This window comes from Scyliorhinus canicula, chromosome 1 (genome assembly GCF_902713615.1).
Source record: "Scyliorhinus canicula chromosome 1, sScyCan1.1, whole genome shotgun sequence".
Classification (NCBI taxonomy): Eukaryota; Metazoa; Chordata; class Chondrichthyes; order Carcharhiniformes; family Scyliorhinidae; genus Scyliorhinus; species Scyliorhinus canicula.
This window is the reverse complement of record NC_052146.1, coordinates 301,932,806-301,956,608: the sequence shown is the minus strand read 5'-3', so window position 1 is coordinate 301,956,608 and position 23,803 is coordinate 301,932,806. Positions and strand designations below refer to the sequence as shown.

The window sequence follows — 23,803 nt, the reverse complement described above, 5'->3', positions numbered from 1 at the left end:
TGTTTTACAATGATTGCCAGATTGAGGGTGAAAATAGAATGATGATTTGGAAGGAAATACTGCCTAGAGATAACCAAAGAGAAAATGCTGGAAAATCTCAGCAGCACTGGCAGCATCTGTAGGGAGACAAAAGGTCTAACGTTTCCACTCCAGATGACAAAGGGTTTCAGATTCCAGCATCCGCAGTAATTTCCTTTTATTACCTAGAGGTATATCGGCAGGCGCTCTCTGTGTGGTGGTTCTGTCAGGAGCAGAACAGCCTCCTAAATGATTGGACGGAGAGCATGAGTGGTAGGGCTCGAATCTTTCGTTCGCTCTTTCTCCCGCGGGGCAGGGGTTTGACACTCCGCAGAATGAGGACATGTGATTCACTCGTTTAGGTGTCTAGGGGGTTGGTGAAGACTGGGATCCTCAATCCCACCCTCCCCTCCATCCATACCGTCCGCATGGTCCAACCCCAAAGAAGCAAGGTCGCTGCCTGCAAAAATCTCCCTTTGAAGTGACCGCGTCTACTGCGGATAGATGCAAATTTGACAAAATACCAATTTTCCTCCGAAATTCAAAGGGGTTCAAGGTGAATTGAAACTGCTGCATAGAACCACGCGTCAATTTAAAAACAAACGCGAATTCTTTTTCTATTTCTCCAGTTCTGGCGAAGAAGTTAACTTGTTTCAAAGAATTCGACTTGCTCTAGATGTTAGTTGGAAGAGTGAGTGTGCGATGAGTATCGATCGGTGTGTGTCTGACCTGAGCCGGTTAATCAGCTGGGGAAAGGCGATTCTCCCAGAACCGGGGTTATAGATTTTAGACACTTTAGTCCCACACAGCTCAAATCAGAAACACTTTTCCTCCCAACACCCCCCGCCCAATGCAGAACAGGAATTGAGCGGGCGATGGTATTGAAGGTATTGAAGAGTTAAACATCCTTTGGAGGAAAAGGACAGAAAATGATGAGATCTCAGCAATAGGTTGGTGATGGTCGAATGACTTGCTGTGTGGGAGCAGACTGCTTATTGTTGGATAGGTGGAGGCGCCCCCCCCCCCCCCCCCCTGAGATTTATCTCATTGGACTCAGCAGTAAATCTCGTCACCCTCCCAGTCACCTAGTCCGCCCTTCGATGAAATGGTCACTTTTTTGTTACGGCAGAAGTAGACAGAACGGGGAGCTCTCCGAGAACTGATGAGTAGGAATTGCGAAAGCACCGTGAGAGAGCAGGCGCAAAACCCCGGGAAGAATCTTCAACAGAGGAATTAAGAGGAAGCATCAAAGGAGAGATCGAAAGAAAGGTAAAGAGGGGGGAGAGAGGGGGGGGGGGGAGAGAGAGGAGGAAGAACATGTGTGAGCGAAAGAGCGAAGATTGCAGGAGTGAAAGATAATTTCAATTGGGTGAGAAGAGAGATTCTTCAACTTAAAGGAAGGGGGACAAAGTGCTGGGGAAGGGGAGAGTCAGGGAAAGAAAACATGGATAAGGAGAAGGTCAGAAGGAATGAGGAGGAAAACCCATCAGGACAGGGAAACCTGCCAGGCTGAGACAGAAAGGATGGGAGTAGCCGATTGAGAAGCAGCGATTTCAGCACCGTGTGTCAGGAACAGCTCCCTTCCCAGTGCTGCTACTGGATACAGCCAACCTCGCAACTCCCGCAGCCCAGACCCATCCGGACTCACCCCCAGGTACTCTCCGACCCCTGACACACTTCTAACTTTTGTCAGAATGTTAGACAGAATATTTAAAAACTTGTGGCTGTTGGTTATCAAGGAGTATCGTTGAGAGTGTGTGTCCGAAATATTGACTGATTTTTTTTTCTTCTGTTCCTCTTTCCATAAAGAAAATGCTGGAAAATCTCAGCAGGTCTGGCAGCATCTGTAGGGAGAGAAAAGAGCGAATGCCTTTGTCTGGACTCGAAACGTTAGCTCTTTTCTCTCCCTACAGATGCTGCCAGACCTGCTGAAATTTTCCAGCATTTTCTCTTTGGTTTCAGATTGCTCAGTAATGTGCTTTTATTCCTCTTTCCATTGTGTCTTTCAGATAACTTGTGAATTGGCCGAAGGAGAAAACTTGGTCAATATCGCGACCAGACATTGCAGTCACTGTCTGTTGGGGAGCAGGTCCTCGCCGGGGGGGTTTGAGGCGGGAGAGGAACGTGCCCTTTTTGCACGTTTGGCTTCCCTCTGGGAAGTTGAGGGGCGCTGGTGCAGGATGGATAGCGGACTGCTGTACAACAGCACCTTGCTCTCCCCAGAGCATGGCGCTCTCACTAACTTCACCGAGGAGATCGTCTACCTTGACACCGTGTTCTTCGTGATCAGATGCATCGTCCCACCCATTTACCTCCTCATCATCACGGTAGGCTTGTTGGGCAACATCACCCTGGTCAAGGTCTTTGTGGCTAACAGCGCGATGAGGAGCGTCCCCAACATTTTCATTTCCAGCTTGGCCGCCGGGGACTTGCTGCTTCTGGTGACCTGCGTGCCCGTGGACGCCGCGAGGTATTACTTTGAGGAGTGGATCTTTGGGATAGTGGCTTGTAAACTCATCCCCCTGATCCAACTCACTTCGGTCGGAGTGTCTGTGTTCACACTAACAGCCCTCAGTGCAGACAGGTAAGAGGGAGCATCCTCCAGACAGTCCCACTGGCATCTATCCAGCCTGTTTGTTGATCGATCTATTGAACCTTCTATCTGTCCATCTCGTTAATATTTCTAGTTCTGATTGATAAAATGAAAACAATTGGATAAAATGTACCATTATCAGCATTGAATATTTAAAATTGAATGAAAGGGCACAGGCAAAAGATGCACAAAAACGACTTGTCTCTTTTGAGGGATTGGGAATTTCAATTTCTTTACAAGGGGTGAAAGAACACTTCTGATAGATAGTGCCCCAAGGAACACAACCATCTTCAGAATCATCACAGTGGGGTCCTTAATGATGAAATAGCACTGCTCCCAAATCCCTGTTATCATGCTCCCTGTTAGAAATAGAAGGCTCTCAGGCCATTTGTGTGATACAATTAGAACAAATCCACCAGACATGAAAAGGCAACTTCAAAATCCTGTGCCAGGCAGCAGCTGTTTTTCCACAATTAACCTTTTCAGTAGGATATGCCTTTGTGGTTTTCAGATATATGTCTAGGATCTTCAATAATCCATGTCAGTAATTAAAATTTAAAACGCGCACTAAGGTGGGACTTCCACTTCACTCATTAGGTGGAATCTGGAAATGAACATGAAGATAAATGCGATTTCATGACGTACAGCCTACATGATCTGGGAAGTGTCGCTCGGACCTGAATGTTTTTAACCCTCTTTTCTTCCACAGGTGCTGGCCGAACTGCTGAGTATTTTCTTTTATCTTTTTCTGTTTTTATTGTCAACCTTCTGATCTGTTCCAAAGCCTTTTCAAACTCTACTCCTGCTTTTGGTCACCTCCTAACTTCATTTAAAAAAAATGCAATTCTAACCCCTGTTGACTATTTTGCGACATTTTACGTCAATCACAGCATAATGTACATGCATAGAAACATGGAAAATAGGAGCAGGAGAAGGCCATTTGGCCCTTTGAGCCCACTCTGCCAGTCATTATGATCATGGCTGATCATCCAACTCAATAACCTAATCTCACTTTCCCCAATATCCTTCGATCCCCTTTGCCCTAAGTGCTATATTTATCTGCTTCTTGAAAATATACAATGTTTTGGCCTCAACTACTTCCTGTGGTAGCGAATTCCACAAGCTGACCACTCTCTGGGTGAAGACATTTCTCCACATCTCTGTCCTAAATGGTCAACCCCATATCCTCAGACTGTGACCCCTGGTTCTGGACACACCCACCATCGGGAACATCCTTCCTGTATCCACCTTGCCTCGTCCTGTTCGAATTTTATAGGTTACTATGAGATCATCCAAATATGTGTATATGTGTAATAAATATTCAACAGGCAACACAATCGGGGCATCAAGTGTATTTGTGCCAATATGTTGTTGTGACATTCCTCCAGCAGCTCTTTGTAACACTCAATATACATTGAAAGATTTCACCTTCGTCCTCTCCTTCTATTCCTTGATGTGTTGACTGATCTGCCAGCTCCTATTGTAGCATTATCCTGCAGGAGCATTAGATTATTTGAATCAGAGGAGGCACAGACCCAACTTGAATCCCACCACACATGAGGGACATTTGCCATTGTACCCAATCTGGCCTATGAGTGACTCCAGACCCATAGCAATGCCGTTGACCACTAACTGACTTCTGAAATTGCCTGAGATTTATTCAGTTGAATTCAAACAAATGAGTTTATTCAAATAAATGAATTTAAACAGTGCATTTGCCTAATTGAACGAAAGGAGGCGCCGGAACCCTGGTTCTTTGGACCATTGTTAACATCCAGCTCCCGAGATTAGACTGTGTCTGGGCTGTAAGAATATTCTATTTCCAGGTTAGGCATTAGCTTTATGGACTAGATGTGCCTGCTGTCAATAACAGTGTCAAATCTTTAGTGCATTTGATGTGATATTCTTTGGATGCATTTAAAGCAAAGAGAGATAAACACGTGAAGGAGCAGGGAAAGATGGATATGCTGATAGGGTTGATGAAGAAGGGCAGGAGCAGAAAAATATTAGCTTTGACCAGCTTTGACAAAGAGTCATCGGACTCAAAACATTAGCTCTTTTCTCTCCCTACAGATGCTGCCAGACCTGCTGAGATTTTCCAGCATTTTCTCTTTCGGCAAGAACAGAAACACCAGTATAGACCAGTTGAGCTAGATGGCCTATTTTGGGCTGTCAATTCCATGATGTTAGATCATTTCAACAGCATCCTTAACCTGTTTTACAAATGGACAGAAACATAAAATTTGACAGCTGTTGATAATATTGTTGGCAACAACCTCCAGCCATATATGCTTCCATTGCATTCCTGATATGAGGTGCGAATGAAACCGAGATACATGCACATGATAATTTACCTGCTCGCAGCCTGGTTTTCTTTTGTTTGATTTGGCTTTATCTTCAATGGCACCAATAACACATTCATTCTTTAATTTTATTTTGCACTTACCTCTTTTGCTGCAAGCATTTTTTGATCCCCCTTTCCATCCAGATTTATCCTTAGTACCTGCCTCTATTACTTAACTATGCTAATATCCTCCTAGCCCACCTTCCAGCTGGTACCTCCTGAAAGCTTGAGGTTATCCAAACCTCTGCTATCTGCACCCTAACTTGCATCAATTCTTATTCACGGAGCACCCTTTTACTCACTGATCTATATTGACTCCTGGTTAATTAGCACCTCAATGTTAAAATTCTCATCAGTCCATGTCTGTCCCCTCCCTATCTCTGTAGTCATCTCCAGCCCCATGGCGATACAGTGGTTAGCACTGCTGACTTATTGCATCAGGGACATGGGATCAATTCCGGCCTTGGGTGACTGTGTGGAGTTTGCACGTTCTCCCCGTGTCTGCGTGTGTTTTATCCGGGTGCTCTGGTTTCATCCCACAGTCCAAAGATGTGCAGGTTAGGTGGGGTTATAGGGTAAGGGCAGGGAGGGTGCTCTTTCAGAGGGTTGGAGCAGACTCAATGGGCCAAATGGCCTCCTTTTATACCATAGTGATTCTATTGCCATTTCTTTGTTCCTTCATTTCTGACATCCCCAATTTTAATACCTCTACTACCATTCACAGCCAATATACCAAGCTCTCTCCCTGTACCCCAATATGCCCAAACCCCTTTCGCATCCCTCACCTTGTTCTACATCATTAAGAAGTCTTACAACACCAGGTTAAAGTCCAACAGGTTTGTTTGGAATCACTAGGTTTCGGAGCGCAGGTGATGAAGCTCCTCCACTATGGTTGGCATATCCACATCATGGCTACATCATTAAGAAACTCCTAGATCTAAAACCGACCTCTTTGACCCATCTTTCAGTCACTTGTCTAGGCTCTCTATAGCTTACTATGTGGCTTGGTGTCAACTATTGCTTTGTAACTCTCCTGCAAAGCACCTTGAGATGTTTAATCACATTAAATGTATTTAATACAAATTGTTGTTGCACTAACTGTGAAAAATCATGTTTACATATTCGCACTGTTAGTTGGATTTGTGTGGCAGTTTGTCACCAGTCACCTGTTGGGTTATGTTGTGACTGGGATATAAATGTGATCTACTGTTTGTGTAAAGGTAAACTCACCATAGTCCTAGATGACCATAGGCTGCTTTTGCCATTGGGGGAGGGGATGGGGGGGGGGGGGGGGAGCTGACTGGTGGTGATTTGATCTGAGGGTCACCACACCTCAGGTGAGGGGCAAGGTTGAGAAGTTGGGTCTTCATGAATAACTTCAGCCGGTATGGGAATTGAACCCATGCTGCTGGCCTTGTTCTGCATCACAAACAAGCTGTCTAGCCAAGTGAGCTGAATCGCCCCCCCCCCCCCCCCCCCCCCCCCCCCCCCCCCCCCCCCCCCACTGCCTTCTCAATCTTGCCCATCACCTGAGGTGTGGTGATCCTCAGGTTATGCCTCCACCAGTCAGCTCTCCCCGTCAATGGCGAAACCAGCCTATGCTCATCTTGGACTATGGCAACTTTACCTTAGGTTTACCTTTATTATTTGTTAGCCCCAGTGTCTCATGGTTTGCAATGATCCCTAGAGCTGTAAAGCATTGTGAATTAGCTGTTTGTTGATTGAATACGTGGTTGGTTTATTTTGGTTTCCTTCTCAACCAAATGATGATCTACAGTGACAACACGTGTAGTAACAGGGTTAACTTCCACACATACACTGTTGAAGTTAAGCTCTACCTCTCAGGATTATTAAAGGATTTAGAAAGGATATTGTTAAACATAGCAAGCGCACAGAAGAGATTTACAAGGATGATTCCAGGAATTGATGGTTATAAGGGCAGGCTGGATAGGCTGGGACTTTTTCCCCTGGAGCGCAGGGGGCTTAGGGGTGATCTTATAGAGGTCTATATGTTAAGGAGGAGCATAGATGAGGTAGAAGTTGACATCTTTTCCCAAAGGTAGCGGAATCTAGAATTAGAGGGCATAGGTTTAAGGTGAGAGATACAACAGAGACCAGAGGGGAAATTGTTTCACCCAGAGGGTGGTGAGCATCTGGAACGAGCTGCCAGAGGGAGCGGTAGAGGCGAGTACGATTTTGTCTTTTGAAAAGCAGTCAGACAGTTACATGGGCAGGTTGGTATAGAGGGATGTGGGCTAAATGCGGGCAAGTGGGACTAGCTTAGTGACAGAAACTGGGTGGCATGGACAAGCTGGGCTGAAGGGCCTGTTTCCATGCTGTAAACATTTATGACTGTATAAAACCGCCTCCAGCTTTGCAGGCTTACCAGCTGCTTCCCACCAAGGTTGTCATGGGCATCTAAACAGTATAAGGATCATAAAAGCAGTGGGGTCCATTTGGGATCAAAAAGGGAATGTACACATGGAGACAGAATGATTAGTTGTGGTATTAAATGAATACATTTCAAAGATAATCATAGACCATAGAACATAGAACAGTACAGCACAGAACAGGCCCTTCGGCCCTTGGTGTTGTGCCGAGCAATGATCACCCTACTCAAACCCACGTATCCACCCTATACCCGTAACCCAACAACCCCCCCCCCCTTAATTAATACACTAGAAGGCTTTAAAACTGAAAAGGAAGAGGTATTGGACAGGCTATCTGAACATAAACTTGATAAGGCACCAGGGCAAGATGAGATGGATACTAAGGAAAGTGAGAGTGAAAATTGCAGAGGCACCGGCTATAATTTTCCAGTCTTCCTTTCATGCATGGGTGGTTCCAGAGAACATGAGAATTGAAATGTTCAAAAAAGGGTGCAAAGATAAGCCCAGCAACTACAGCCCAGTCAATTTAACTTTGGCGGTAGGTAGACCTCGAAAAGTATAGGGTACGATATCCCTCCCCCTCTGCAGCATGTTCTGTAACAGGCACTGATCCCGCCATTATCAACGGGATTTCCCATTGAACGCACCCCTCGCTGCTGTGAAACTGGAAGTGGGGGTATGCCAATGCGAATAGCCAGAAAATCCCCCCCCCCCCGCCCATAATCCAGGACAAAATTGTCATATGGACAAATGGGGGTTAATTAAGTAAAGCCAGCATGGATTTGCTAAGGGAAAATAATTGCTAATCAGCTGGCTCGAATTTTCTGATGTGATAATTGCGAGGGTTGATGAGGGTGATGCTGTTGATGCAGTACACAGGGACTTCCAAAGATATTTAATACAGTGTTGCACAATAGACTTGTGAGAAAAGTTATAACCCATGGAATAAAAGGGATAGTTTTAACATGGATACATGTTTCCGAGGTGACAGGAAATAGAGTGTTGTGGTTAATGGATATTTCAGACTGGAGGAGGTTTATGGTGGAGTTACCCAGGGGTCAATGTTGGGACCCATGCACATTAATGATCTTGACCTTGATGTACATGGCATGATTTCAAAATGCATGGATGATATGAAACTTGGAAGCATTGTGAACTGTGACGAGGATAGTGTAGAACTTCAAACGGACATAGAGAATTTGATGGAATGGGCAGACAAGTGGTAGATGAAGTTTAATGTGGAGAAATGCCAAATGATTCAGTTTAGTAGGAGGAACATGGAGGGACAATATAGAATAATATGCAATGAGGAGGGATTAATTAATGACCTCATAGTTAAGGATTCTTTAGGGAAGAGTGATCATACCATCTTAGAATTTTCAATTCAGTTTGAGGGCAAGAAACTGGAGTTCCACACTCACGTTCTGGAGTTAAACAAAGGTAATTATGTTGGCATGAGGACAGATTTGGCCCTAGTAGACTGGGAAGGAAGACTAAAGGGTGGGACAGTTGATGAACAGTGGCAGTTGTTGAAGGGGATGTTCATTTTAACCCAACTAAAATATATTCCAGAGTGGAAGAAGGAAGAAAGAAAGATTGTAAGTGGAGGAACATCATAGCGAAGCAAGGAAGTTAAAGATCACATAAATACAAAAATGAAGGCATATCATATTGCAATGGCCAGTGGCAGGCTGGTAGATTGGGAAACTTAAAGATCAACAAAGGGTTACTAAAAAAATAATAAAAAGAGCAAATTAAATTATAAAAGAAAACTAAAGCAAAATCTAAAGAATGAGAGCAAAAGCTTCTGTAAGTATATCAAAGAGAAGAGAATAGCTAAAGTGAATGTTGGTCCCGAGATGGATGAGACCGGGGGATTAATCGTGGGGAACGCAGAAATGACGGAGACGCTAAATCAATACGTTGCTTCAATTTTCACGGTGGAGGACACGAGTGCCATCCTAATAGTACCAGGTAATGCAGAGGTAACCGAGGAGGAGATGGTTGACAGCTTCAAATTCCTGGCTGTACACATTACCAACAATCTGTCCTGGTCTACCCACATCGATGCTATGACCAAGAAAGCACAACTGCGCCTATTATTCCTCAGGAAACTAAGGAAATTTGACATGTCCACATTGACTCTTATCAGTTTTGACAGATGTACCATAAAAAGCATTCCATCTGTGATGAACACAGCCCAGTCCATCACGCAAACCCACCTCCCATCCATTGACTTTGTCTACACCTCCTGCTGCCTTGGGAAGGCGGGCAGCATAATCAAAGACCCTTCCCACCTGACTTATTTTCTCTTCCAACCTCTTCCATTGGGCAAAAGTCTGAGAACATGAAGTAACAGATTCAAAAACAGCTTCTTCCCCTCTGTTGCTAAACTCTTGAATGGCCCTCTTATGGACTGAACTGACCTCTCTATGCATCTTCTTTACTGTGGCAGCACTATACTCAATATGCTTTACCCGATATCTATGTATTTAAATTGTGTATTTATCGTATGTCCTATGTTTTTCATGCATGGAACGGTCTGTCTGGACTGTACGCAGAACAATACCTTGTACTGTACCTTGGTACACCTGACAGTAAATCTAAATCTTATTTTTTTAAAAATTTAGAGTATCCAATTATTTTTTCCAATTAAGGGGTAGTTTAGCGCAGCCAATCCACCTACTCTGCACATTTTTGGGTTGTGGGGGCGAAACCCACTCAGACACGGGGAGAATGTGCAAACTCCACACGAACAGTGACCCAGAGCCGGGATCGAACCTGGGACCTCAGCGCCGTGAGGCAGCTGTGCTAACCAGTAGGTCACCGTGCTGCCCTATAAATCTAAATCTAAGGGAAGAACTTAGAAAAATCATCATCGATAGGAAAAAAGTACGAAACAAACCATTGAGAATGAAGGCAGAAAAGTCCCCAAGGCTTGATGGCCTACATCCAAGGGTCTTAAAGGAAATGGCAGTGGAGATGGATCTACTGATTATAATATTCCAAAATTCCCTGGATGCAGGAAAGACTCCAGTGGATTGTAAAAATGCAAATATAATGCCCTTATTCAAAAAGCGAGGGAGGCAGAAATGAGAAAACTATAGACCAGTTACTTTCACATCTGTCATTGGGAAATTGGTTGAATCCATTATGGAGGGAGTAATAACATGACATTTAGAAAGTCAAAGCCTAATCCATCAGAGTCAGGATGGTTTTATGAAGGGTAAATCGTATTTGCCAGAGTTCTTTGAAGATGTAACAAGCAAATGGATAGTGGACATTTGTAGATGTTGTGTATCTGGACTTCCAGAAGGCATTTGATAAGGGTGCCACACAAAAGGTTAATACACATGGATTAGGGGTAATTTATTAGCCTGGATAATAAAGAAGACTGGCTAAGCAACAATAGGCAGAGAGCCGGGATAAATGGGTCCTTATCTTGTTGGTAAGATGTAACTAGAAGGGTTCAGTCCTTGAGCCCCAATAATTTACAATATATAGTAAAGCCTTGGATGTTGGGATAGAAGGTACTAGAAGGTTTGCAAATGACTCTAAAATAGGTGGGATAGTAAGTTGCAATGAGGAAATAAGAAATTTACAAATGGATTTAGATAGGTTAGGTGAGTGGGCCAACCTTGACAGTTGGAGTTTAAATGGATGAAGGCGGTCCACTTTGGAAAAATCTAAAGAGAACTTATTATCTAAATGGAGAGAAACCTCAGATTGCTTTGGTGCAGAGGGATCTGGGTGTCCTTGTGCATGAATCTCAGAAAACAAGTACAATAGGTGATAAGGAAGGCAAGTGGAATTTTGGCCTTTAAAGCGAAAGGAACAGAGTGTGAAAGTGGGGAGGTGTTGCTGTACTTATACAACTATACATGGCAGCACGGTAGCGCAGTGGTTAGCACTGTTGCTTCACAGTACCATAGACCCGGGTTCGATTCCCGGCTTGCATCACAGACTGTGCGGAGTCTGCACGTTCTCCCCGTGTCTGCGTGGGTTTCCCCCGGGTGCTCCGGTTTCCTCCCACAAGTCCCAAAAGATGTACTTGTGAGGTGAACTGGACATTCTGAATTCTCCCTCAGTATACCCGAATAGGTGTCGGAATGTGCCGACTAATGAAGATTATTATTATTACAAGGCTTTGGTGAGACCGCACCTGGAGTATTGGGCACAGTTGTGGAACCCCTTATTTAGAACATAGAACATAGAACATAGAACATAGAACAGTACAGCACAGAACAGGCCCTTCGGCCCTCAATGTTGTGCCGAGCCATGATCACCCTACTCACACCCACGTATCCATCCTATACCCGTAACCCAACAACCCCCCCCCCCCTAACCTTACTTTTATTAGGACACTACGGGCAATTTAGCATGGCCAATCCACCTAACCCGCACATCTTTGGACTGTGGGAGGAAACCGGAGCACCCGGAGGAAACCCACGCACACAGGGGGAGGACGTGCAGACTCCACACAGACAGTGACCCAGCCGGGAATCGAACCTGGGACCCTGGAGCTGTGAAGCATTTATGCTAACCACCATGCTACCCTTGAGGAAAGATGTAGTGGCATTGGAGGCAGTTCAGAGGAGGTTCACCAGATGGATTCCAGAGATGAGGAGTTTGTCTGTTGAGCATTTCAGGTCGATGCTCTCTTGAGTTTAGAAGAATGAAAGGAGACCTAACTGAGATATAAAAGATGATAAAAGGTATTGACAAAGTCGACGTAGAGCGGATGCTTCCCCTTGGGGTAATCTAGAATGAGAGGTCACAGTTTTAGGTTAAGGGGTAGCAGATTTAAAACCGAGATGAGAAGAAGTTACTTCTCTCAAAGGATCGTGAGTCTATAGTATTCACTGCCCCAGAATGCATTGGATGCCGGGATATTGAGTATATTTAAGGAGGAGATAGACAGATTGGGTTGAAGGGTAAACAGACAGGGAAGGGGAGTTGAGGCTGAGAGGAGATAAGCCATGGTCACATTGAGATATAGACATACAACATACAGTGCAGAAGGAGGCCATTCAGCCCATCAAGTCTGCACCGACCCACTTCTGCCCTCACTTGCACCCTATCCCCGTAACTCAATAACCGCTCCAAACCTTTTTGGTCACTAAGGGCAATTTATCATGGCCAATCCACCTCACCTGCACATCTTTGGACTGTGGGAGGAAACCGGAGCACCAGGAAGAAACCCACGCAGGCATGGGGAGAATGTGCAGACTCCGCACAGAGTGACCCAGCGGAGAATCGAACCTGGGACCCTAGTGCTGTGAAGCCACAGTGCTATCCACTTGTGCTACCGTGCTCTCCTAATAAGTATTGAATGGCGGAGTGGGCTCGAGGGGCTGAATTGGCCACTCCTATTCCTAGTTCTTAAGTCCTTCTAAGTTGGTGCTGGAGTAGAAGTGGATATAGGTGCTTAAGATATTGAAGGTGGCAAGACGAGCCTGCACTGTCTCAGACTTAGTAGTGGCTTAGTGCAAGGAGGTAACGCTGAACAAGGTCCGTTTCCCCCCCCCCCCTCCGCCCCCCACATCAGCGTGACGGCCCCTGCCAGAGCCCCCTCCCCCACATCAAAAAGAAAACCACCCCACTCCCAAAGGCCTCCTCACCCTCCAAAACCCCTGTACCCTACATCACATCAAAACCCTCACCAACCTCAACAACCACAGTGCGGGTTAGGTGGATTGGCCATGCTAAATTGCCCGTAGTGTCCTAAAAAAAAGTAAGGTTAAGGGGGGTTGTTGGGTTACGGGTATAGGGTGGATACGTAGGTTTGAGTAGGGTGATCATTGTTTGGCACAACATCGAGGGCCGAAGGGCCTGTTCTGTGCTGTACTGTTCTATGTTCTATGTAACCCTGAGTCTCAAACCACCATGACATCAAATACAGAGTTAACCATGACACCCATACACGAAAAAAAACCCAACCTAAGACAACAAAGAAAAACTCAGTCAGAAACTGGCAAAAGTCCAAATTCAGTCCAGCCCCATGCCCTCTGCCTTCACAAACGCCTCCTCTGCCGTCTCAAAATAATAGTCTCTGCCATTGTGCGTGACCTGCAACTTTGCTAGGCAGGCCATACCAAACTGCACGTTGTGCTTGTACAGCTCAACCAAAGGCCGCCCACCTCCTTGCCAGCTCCACCATCAAGTCCTGGTATAGGCGTATACCCTAGCCTTCCCACGCCACCTTGCGCTTCTGCTTCACCCACCTCAGCCCTTTCTCCTTCACCTGGACATTATGGAAACAGCCAATCACTGCCCTCGGTGGTGCGTTCTTCCTCGGTTTTCGACGGAGCGACCGGCGGGCCCAGTCCAACTCACACTGGGAAGTGACGTGTTGGGTAAGCTGGGTCTGCGAGGACTGCGTTTACTGCAGTAGTGAGAGAGACAGGCTGCCAACACTTGAAGAAATGCAACTCGATTTTATTGAACTCTTAACTATCATACATACTTTAACTGTGGGTTGACACTATGCTGAATTGACTGGAGACCTGAGGCTAACCTGACCAGACTATCTTACTGCCACATGGTGGATGTTCTAGTTGCTGCTCACGGGCTCTGACTGTCTCAGAGGCTGCATCCCGAGAGAGCGGGACAACTAGTGCCCTCTGGCTTTATAGTGGTCGTGTCCTGTCTGATGATTGGCTGCTGTGTTCTGTGTGTTCACTGGTCATCCTGTGTGTCAATCACTGCCTGTCTGTGCACCATCATATACTTGTGTGTATATTATGACAGGAAGCCCCCTCCCCCATCAACTTCGCTAGCATATCGGAAAAGCATTCTGTAGATCTCCGACCCTCCACCCCTTCAGGGCCACCCACGATCCTCAGGTTTATGCCTTTACGATCTGTTCTCCAGGTCTTCCACCTTGTCTCTCTGCCCTCCGTTAATATCTGCCACCCTCCGCAGCTCCTTATCCATTGAGGTAAACTGGTCACTGTGTCACGACAAGGCCTCCTCCATCCCCTTTGTTTACTCCCCTGCTCCAGCACCGCCGTCAAAGTTTTCACCAACTCCCACCCATGCCTTAAGCGAAGCCATCATCACTCTCTGATGCCTTACGTAATGCTTCGAAAACAGCCGTTCGAACTCTCCAGCCATCACCTCCATACTTTCTTCCACCGTGATTGGCGCGGCCCAACCTACCGGGCTATTTCCCGCCATGTTTGCGCCTGCTGCACCTTTCACCCCGCTCAGCAGCGGATTTCTGCTCACTGCTTTCTTCCCTGGATTCTTCTTTTCGGTTTTTGACATTCAATAAATGCCCCAAACCTTCCCACAGCTCTTCACAGATAAATCTTCACAAAAGACTGGGCTAAAAGGGCCAAAGAAGCCAGCACTGGCAGGACCAACCAAGCATGGGATCTCCACCAACATGCCGCAACCGGAAGGCAAGAATGTGCAGGGTTACAGTGGGAAGGTGGGAAAATGGCACCAGGTGAAGTAGTCTATGCCAAAATGCAGCAAAACCTGGACAATATCCATGCCTGCACTGACAAGCGGCAAGTAACATTTGTGCCACACATTGCCAACAATGCAGAATCTAACCATTGCCCTTCACCTTCAATGGCATCACCATTGCTGAATCCCCTCCACTATTAACATCCTAGGGGTTTCCATTGACCACAACTCAACTGGACTAGTCATATAAATACTGTTTAGCTCAGTTGGCTGGGCAACTGGTTTATGATGCAGAGCGAGGCCAGCAGCCCGGGTTCAATTACCGTACCGACTGAGGTTCTTCATGAAGGCCCCGCCGTCTCAACCTTGCCCCTTGCCTGAGGTGTGGTAATCCTCCTTCAAAGATGAAAGCAGCCTATGGTCTTCTGGGACTTTAAAAAAAATTAATTTAAGGGGGCGTGGGCATCACTGGTTAGGCCAGCATTTATTGCCCATCCCTAGTTGCCCTATGGCAACTCGACTTTATAAATACAGTGGCCTCAAGAATAGGTCAAAGGCTAGGTATCCAGTGGTGAATAACTCACCTCCTGACTCCCCAAAGCCTCTCCACCATCTACAAGGCACAAGTCAGGGATGTGATGGAATATTCTACACTTGGCTAGATGACTGCAGCTCGGAAAACCCTCAAGAAGCTCGACACCATCCAAGGCAAAGCAGCCCGCTTGATTCCCCTTGATTCCTCTGCCACCGTGCATGGTAGCAGCCGTGTGTACATTCTACAAGATGCATTGCAGGAACTCACCAAGGCTCCTTTGGCAGCACCTTCAAAACCCACGACCATTACTATCCAGAAGGACAAGAGCAGCAGATATATGGGAACACCACCATCAAGAAGTTTCTTTCCAACCCACCATCCTGATTTGGAAATATATCGCCGTTCCTTCACTATCGCTGGGCCAAAACCCTGGAACTCCCTCTCTAACAGCACTGTGGTTGTACCTACACCACATAGACTGTAGCGGTTCAAAAAGGTGTCTCACCACTACCTTCCCAAGGGCAATTACAGATGGGCAATAAATGCTGACCTGGCCAGCGATGCCCACATTCCTTGAATTATTTTTGTTTTAAACGTTCATAGAGGATCCAGTGCAGACCCAAAGGCCGAATGAGCTCCTCGTGCACTGTAACGATGATGAGATTGCGAAATCAGGAGAATGCTCTGGTAAACTCCCACTCCGCTACTGCAACATCGGTGCAACCCGCACTTCTAGACATAAAATACTGCAAACGTCTTTGTGGAGGGTTTGCTGAACAAATGAATCTGTGTGTTTTAGGAATCAGATTATTGAACTGAGTTGGTGAAAAGATTCTGCACCCATTCAGATAACGTTTTATTTTTGTACCTTCCTTTAATTGTGATGCATTAGTCCATGGAGTCCAGATATGTTTTCTTGTTAATCAATCGAGGTGAAGTTGACCATTTGGCAGCACGATAGCATTGTGGATAGCACAATGGCTTCACAGCTCCAGGGTCCCAGGTTCGATTCTGGCTTGGGTCACTGTCTGTGTGGAGTCTGCACATCCTCCCCGTGTGTGCGTGGGTTTCCTCCGGGTGCTCCGGTTTCCTCCCACAGTCCAAAGATGTGCAGGTTAGGTGGATTGGCCATGGTAAATTGTCCTTAGTGTTGGGTGGGGTTACTGGGTTATGGGGATAGGATAGGGGTGTTGACCTTGGGTAGGGTGCTCTTTCCAAGAGCCGGTGCAGACTCGATGGGCCGAATAGCCTCCTTCTGCATTGTAAATTCTATGATAATCTATGATAATCTATGATGAATTTGATCACCTGGTGTGCTTGGTAGGGCTGCGATTGGTCCATGGGTGACTGCTGAGACCAACCTTCACTGGGAAGGTTCCACCAGGTATAAGGCAGGGCACCACAATTGACTGAGGTTTGGATGAGCTGCTGCTTCAGAATTTCCTTTTGTGTTTTCTCTGCCTGGATATGCACTTGCTTTTTGAAAGAGGCTGCGTCTATTATTTTTGGTTCGCCAGGTGGGAGATCCTGGATGAACATCACCCAGCAATCCAAACCCCAAGGGCAGCCTTCAGAGTGTCCTTGAGCGCCAAGAGAGCCCACCTCAGACTCTAGCGCACTGTAGGAGATTCGCTTGAGTAAGTGACTGTCAGGCATTCCAATTACATGCCCTGCCCTAGTCATTGGTGACCATCTAAATGTGGTGTAGATACTTGGCCTGTCAGCTCACATGCATGCTTCAGTAACTGGACGTTGGTCCAGGAAGAGATCCCAGAGAGAGAGAAAGACTAATATCAGGTTAATTTCCCTCGAGCATGTTCACTCTTGCTCTCAAAGCAGCGAATTTTAACTTTAATCAAGTAAGGACTTTGGAGCAATCTGCCTGTGACAATAAATAGACCGAGGCGTGTTCATCCCCACACCCCACATGTTATTTTTGTAAAAAGCAAATTCATTGTGGAAAAAAAGTCATTAAACGCCAGTTCACAGATCTCTCTGGATAACTGATGAAGCTTTGATTCCCCGCGGAGTATGGAATGTGGACTGCTGCTGTGAGTACCTGCTGGTCTCTGAGAGACTGCAAAAGTGGTGTTATTCTGCCAGATGTCAGCCTGTCATTCTTTCATATTGTTTATAGTTTGCTGATGTCAGTGTGTGTGTGTGTGTGTGTGTGTGCGTGTAGCAGGGTGAACCTAAATTTTAAGGGCTTTAGGTGAGTATGTTTCCCATGGGGGGGGGCAGACCGCACATAAAATGGGGGTGGGCGCCCACAGTCCGGAGGGGTGAATTCTGCAGCCCGTCTGCCATATTGAAATGACCAAATACAGGTCAATTCGGCCTGTTACCAAACCACTGACTCTATCAATACACCATAACATGTCTGCTGCTGGCGGCAGGGCAGGAGAAGGAAGGTTGATTTTTAACCTCGCATTGGGGAGGGATTGCACTTCAGGAACTTCCCTTTGCTGATTGCCGTCTCCTAGACCTTGGACTGAATCCTCCCCACTTTGTTCCTACCCATTCCCTCTCCCGGCCACTGCCCTGCTCCCTAACGCTCCGAAACCTTCCAATTTGAAGACTCCGGATGGAACCGGTCTGGGATCCTAAGCCTTGGCCTCGTCTCTTCAGCTGCATTTTGTCAGCTGCCACCAACACCCTCCTGGCTCTGCCAGGACTGATGGATCAGAGGGCAGGACTTTGGCCCAATGAGCGGGTGGTAGATGCACTCAAATCTCATTAACGAGCCTCACAGCACTCCATTGTCACAGGGCTGCTCAGGGAGGAGTTGGGCCTGTGTGTATGCTGGTGCAAGTATAGGATTAGTGCATGGTGGGTGATGTGTTGGGCACTCTGGATCCGTGAAGCACATACAGGCCACCAACACTGAAGATGGTTCAACACTTTTATTAACTCTTATAAATTGCTAGACATACTATTACTGTGGGTTTGCACGATGCTAGATTAACTAGAGACCTGTGCCTGTCCTAACCAGTTGAATCACTCAGCACGTGGTGAGAGTCTGTACTGTAACTGATAAGCTCTTGTGCTTCTGAGAGGCTGCATCCTGAATGAGTGGGAAAAGTGATGCCCTCTGTCTTTATAGTGAGTGTGTTCTAACTGGTGATTGGCTGCGGTGTGTGTGCATGTTGATTGATCCTAGTGCATGTCCATCAGTGTGTGTGTCTGCACTATGATATACTGGTGTATATTATGACAGTGGGGGGTGTGTGAAATATGTGTCTGTTGTGTTTGGATTTGTGTATGCAAGTGTGAATCAATTAAGATGGATCTCGGCACTCCAAAGAGGTACTGGAGGGGCTTAAAAATGGACAATCCTTATCCCAGGCTGCTGCGTGGTGTGTGTGTGTGTGTGTGTGTTTGTGGAGGGGCGGGGGGGGTGGGGGGGGGGGGGGGGGGGCAGCAAATTGCAGGGGCTCGGCTGAAAGTTTTTAATTCCTCTCTGGCCTTGGGGTGGTGGGTGGGGGGGGGGGGGGGGAGAATCCCAGAGGTCTGGAAAACAGGTAATGTTGTTCCACTTTTCAAGAAGCATGCTGGAGATAAACCAGGGAACTACAGACCGGTGAGTGTCATGTCCGAGGTAGGGAAATTATTGGAGAAAATTCTGAAGCAGGTAATTAATTTGCATTTGGAAAGGCACGGATTGATTAGGGGTAGGCGGCAATGATTTGTCAGAGGGTGGGCATGTCAAGCAGGTTTGATAGAATATTTTAATAAAGTGACCGCGTGTATGGATGCAGTTGATGTGGTTTATATGAATTTTAGCAAAGCCTTTGACAAGGTCCCACATGGAATTCATGCAACCTATCGAGATGGATCAGAAACTGTCTTAGTGATTGGACACAAAGGGTAGCGGTAGAAGGCTGTTTGTGTAACTGGAGGCTGGTGTCCAGCAGTGCACCACAGGGATTAGTGCTGGCTCCATTATTGTTTGTTAAATATATCTGAATGATATGGACAAGAACGTTGGGGGGGAATGATAAGTAAGTTTGCAGATGACACCAAGATTGGTAGGGTGGGTAACAGTGAAGAAAAGGTTGATAGTTTACAGGAAGATATAGATGGGTTGGTCAGATGGGCAGAGCAGTGGCAGATGGTATTTAATCCTGATAAGTGCGAAGTGATGCACTTTGGAAGGAGAAACAGGACAAGGGAGTGTGTAATGAATGGCAGGACACCAAGAAGCTCAGAGAAACAGATGGATATTGGGTTCTTATTCACAATTCTTGATGCTGGCAGAGTGGGTGAATAGAGTAATTAAGAAAGCTTTTGGGACATTTGCCTTTATGAGTCCTTGCATAGAATATAAGGGCAAGGAGGTTATGTTGGAGCTGCACAGGAGATTGGTTAGGCCACAGCTGGAGTACTGTGTGCAGTTCTGGTCACCTCACTATCGGAAGGAGGAAAAATAGGTGATTGCACTGGAGGAGGAACTTCTTCACCCAAAGGGTTATGGAATTCCTTGCCCAGTGGAGCAGTTGAGGCTCCTTCATTAAATGTTTTTAAGATAAAGATAGATCGTTTTTTGAAGAATAAAGGGATTAAGGGTTATGGTGTTCGGGCCAGAAAGTGGAGCTAAGTCCACAAAAGATCAGCCATGATCTCATTGAATGGCGGAGCAGGCTCGAGGGGCCAGATGGCCTACTCCTGCTCCTAGTTCTTATGTTCTTATGTTCTCAAGTTCCCTTGCATCTCAGACACCATCCTGACTTGGATCTGTATCAACTTGCTCTTCACTGTCATGAGATCAGAATTCTGGAACCATCTCCCTCACAGCATAGTAGATGTACCTACACCACCTGGTGTGCAGCGGTTCAAGAAGGCAGCTCACCACCATCGTCTAAAGGACGATTAGGGATGGGCAATAAATGCTGGCCTAGCCAGCACAGTCCACATCCCCTGAAAGAATTAAAAAAATGTCTCATTAGTTGCAAACTTTTCCCCGCAGCCATGGCAATTTTCTTTTTTAATATCTAGTTTGAACTATCTTTCAATGCTACGGGCCCTTTACAAGTGACATCCTTATGTTGTCACATCCAGGCTCTCATTACACTAGTTGGGACCTGTGGCCATGATATCAGTGGGAACATAAATCTATACTCAGAGTAACTCCACATTGCTAGAGACATATCAATGCATACCAGTTGCTGCCAAAGACAAGGACACAATACATCTAAGGATACAAACATAACCTCCTGTATTCATATAGAGCAGAGGCAACTTGGGAACATCGACACACACATTATGACACCCTGGGAAATGTGCAGTCAATTCCAGCCCCATTGAGTCACAACACAAGTTAATTAACCAACAATTCTTCTAAAAATACCCAAAGTTGTTGGCCTGAAGCTGCACAACAATTACAGTCACCAAGTTTGTAAGCTTAAACACAATTACTGTTTATTTATAACAAGAACTACCATGGAAAAGTACTGTATGTACGATAAACTAATACCCACTCTAACTGTTCCACCCTCTACCCCACACAAATAAGGCAGACAAACACAGATGGATGGAAAGTGGTGAAAATAATAAGGATGAAGGTCGATCGAAGGTTTACAGCCGGTGATGGTCTTCTCAGTTGAATCATTAATTCAGGGTCCCCGCATGTTAGAAGATACAGTACTCACAGGCAGAAGGCTTTCTGGGGACACCTTATTGCTCATCAAATTGGGTATTCAGCTCGAGGTTCGCATTAGGGCCTATATTGTTCTGGAGAGGGACTTTATTTTACACCAAACCTTGCTTTTAGCTCATGGTTTGATCTTAGGCCTCTGCAATCAAAAGAGAGCATCACCGAGACATTCTCTCAAACACATTCTCACACACAGATAAATATGTTTCCCTCTCTCACACACATAAACACACACGTCTCCTTCCCTCTCACAAGCATACACACATGTGCCCCTCTTAGAACATAGAACACACAATGCAGAAGGAGGCCAATCGGCCCATCGAGTCTGCACAGCCCCACTTAAGCCCTCATTTCCATCCTATCCCCGTAACCCAATAACCCCTCCTAACATTTTTTTATGGACACTAAGGGCAATTTAGCATGGTCAAGCCACCTAACCTGCACATCTTTGGACTGTGGGAGGAAACCGGAGCACCCGGAGGAAACCCACACATACACGGGGAGAACGTGCAGACTCCGCACAGACAGTGACCCAGCGGGGAATCAAACCTGGGACCCTGGCACTGTGAAGCCCCAGTGCTAGCCACTGTGCTACCGTGCTGCCTCGCACATTCATCCCTTCTCTAACACAGTACCTCCTCACGCACTCACTCCCCACATATTCACCTCTTTTCTCATACACTCAATCCCCCCCACACTCATCTCCCCTCACACGCTCATCTCCCACAGTGATTAACGTGGCTGCCTCACAGCGCCGAGGACCTGGGTTCAATTCCAGCCTTGGCAGACTGTGCAGAGTTTGCACATTTTCCCTGTGTCTGCGTGGGTTACCTCTGGGTGCTGCGGTTTCCTCCCACAGTCCAAGGATGTGCAGGATGGGTGAATTGGCCATGCTAAGTTGGCCCTGGCTGGAGATACGTGGATAGTGTGAAGTTTGGACCTAGGTAGGGTGCTCTTTCAGAGGGCTGGTGTAGATGTTGTAACATTATGTATAATGTCTGGCATATTAAGGGTTAATGTAATATTTTATCCTCCCACCAGATGGAGCTGGGGAGCAGGCCTATATAAAAGGAATGCCTCTCATGCTTCTGGGAGAAGGCGGAGGAGAGCAGAGGACAAGCAGGGATATTGTGTGTGTGAGATAGGTGTTAGTATGGTGTAGATTGTAATTATAGTTGATAATATTGCTAGTTTTAGGAATAGTGTTCGAACTGTATAATAAGTTGTGTAATAACATTTAGCTTTGTTAATTTAACTTAGCTTTGTGATCATTCTGTACACTCCATCCAGAATCCACCCTGGGTATTAGCAACACAAAGAAACCCACGACTTGATGTGCTGAATGGTCTCCTTCAGCACTGTAGGGATTCTATGATAGTCTATGATAACCCTTGCAAGTTTCCTTTCATAATTCCTTTTAGTTGCTCTTATCAGCTGCTTTGTGACCCCTTTCTGGTCTTTGTATCTGTCCCATTCATCCGGATCTGTGCTGTGTTTTGTATTTTTCAAAGCCCTTTGTTCTAGTTTTCTGCTGTCCCTAACCTCATTAGTTGTCCATGGCTGTCTTTTTTGTGAAGTGGAGCCTTTTCCGCTCAGGGGCACACACTTGCCCTGTATCTTGTTAAATGTTTCTTTAAATATTCTCCACTGATCTCCAGTGGCTTGACCCATTAATCCAGAATCTGCTTCACTACCACTGTTATTTGATATGTGATCAATGACACATTGTTTCTTTCTTTGAGTTATTTAATGCCCAATGAGTTTTCCTGACTGTCACATGCCCCACTATTGGTATCTCATGTGCAATCCGTAGTGCCTCCCTTGGACTCTCTGTAAACATGGGTTAAGCTACCACCTACACCCCTGCCAAATCATTCCCCAAAAGTAAGAATCCTTACAATGCAGAAGGAGGCCATTCAGCCCATCGAGTCAACACCGGCCCTCTGAGGGAGTACCCTTTCTAGACTCCCTCCACTGCCCGAGCCCCATAACCCAGTGACCGCACATAACCTTTGAATAATGAATAAATAATCTTTATTGTCACAGTAGGCTTACATTAACACTGCAATGAGGTTACTGTGAAAAGCCCCGAGTCGCCACATTCCGGCACCTGGTCGGGTACACAGAGGGAGAATTCAGAATTCTCAGCTGGTCTGGGAATTGAATCCGCGCGGTATCACAAACCAGCTATCTAGCCCACTGAGCTGAACCAGCCCCCAACCTTTGGACACTAAGGGGCAATTTTAGCATTGCCAATCCGTCTAGCCTGCACCTCTTTGGAGGAAACCGCAGCACTCAGAGGAAATCCACACAGACAGGCAGGAGAACATTGAAATCCAACACAGACAGTCACCCAAGGTCAGAATCCAATCCGGGTCCCTTGCGCTGTGTGGCAGCAGTGCTAACCACTGTGCCACCGTGCCGCCCTATTCCTTCCGCTGGGAGTTCCTTGACCACTCGAAAGCTACTGAACTTGACACTAAACCACACTCCAATTGTACTTTATACAATGGAACTGGGATTATAATTTCCACCTATCCCCTTCACTAATACCTCAGCTTTCATTGAGCTCTCTGGAGGGAAAACCGAATCCTTCTCCAGTAACAGAGTCGAATAGCCTCTGTGTCCCTGAAGAGAGTTATGGAGTTGGCTACATCAGTTGTTAAAAATGGAGTGACCTTCCCCTTAGACATAAATCCGGTGTATCTCCCATCAAACTCATTCCTCACACCTGCTCCCACAGTAGTGTTTACCTCAGGTCCCTGAAGTCCAGTTTAAGCTACAGTCTTCTCTGTAGCATTCTCTAACAATGCCACCCCTCCCCCTCTCTTACCACCTTCCCTGAGCTTACTGA

General features: G+C 46.2%; 1 protein-coding gene across 4 annotated transcripts in view; it reads left to right on the top strand.

Moving 5' to 3' along the window:
• The first annotated feature begins 222 nt into the window (after positions 1 to 222).
• The window catches only part of nmbr (neuromedin B receptor), a 93,015-nt gene continuing 69,434 nt past the window's right edge, over positions 223 to 23,803 (top strand). Inside the window, exons 1-2 of one of the 4 annotated variants that reach the window (XM_038816578.1) lie at positions 223 to 291; positions 2,028 to 2,602. In XM_038816578.1, the coding sequence (XP_038672506.1) occupies positions 2,199 to 2,602 (404 nt within the window). In that variant the 5' untranslated portion in view covers positions 223 to 291; positions 2,028 to 2,198. Of the gene's footprint in view, positions 292 to 335; positions 575 to 1,058; positions 1,288 to 1,403; positions 1,673 to 2,027; positions 2,603 to 23,803 lie in introns of those variants that run through there. The other 3 variants (XM_038816572.1, XM_038816552.1, XM_038816561.1) reach the window with 3 other exon arrangements.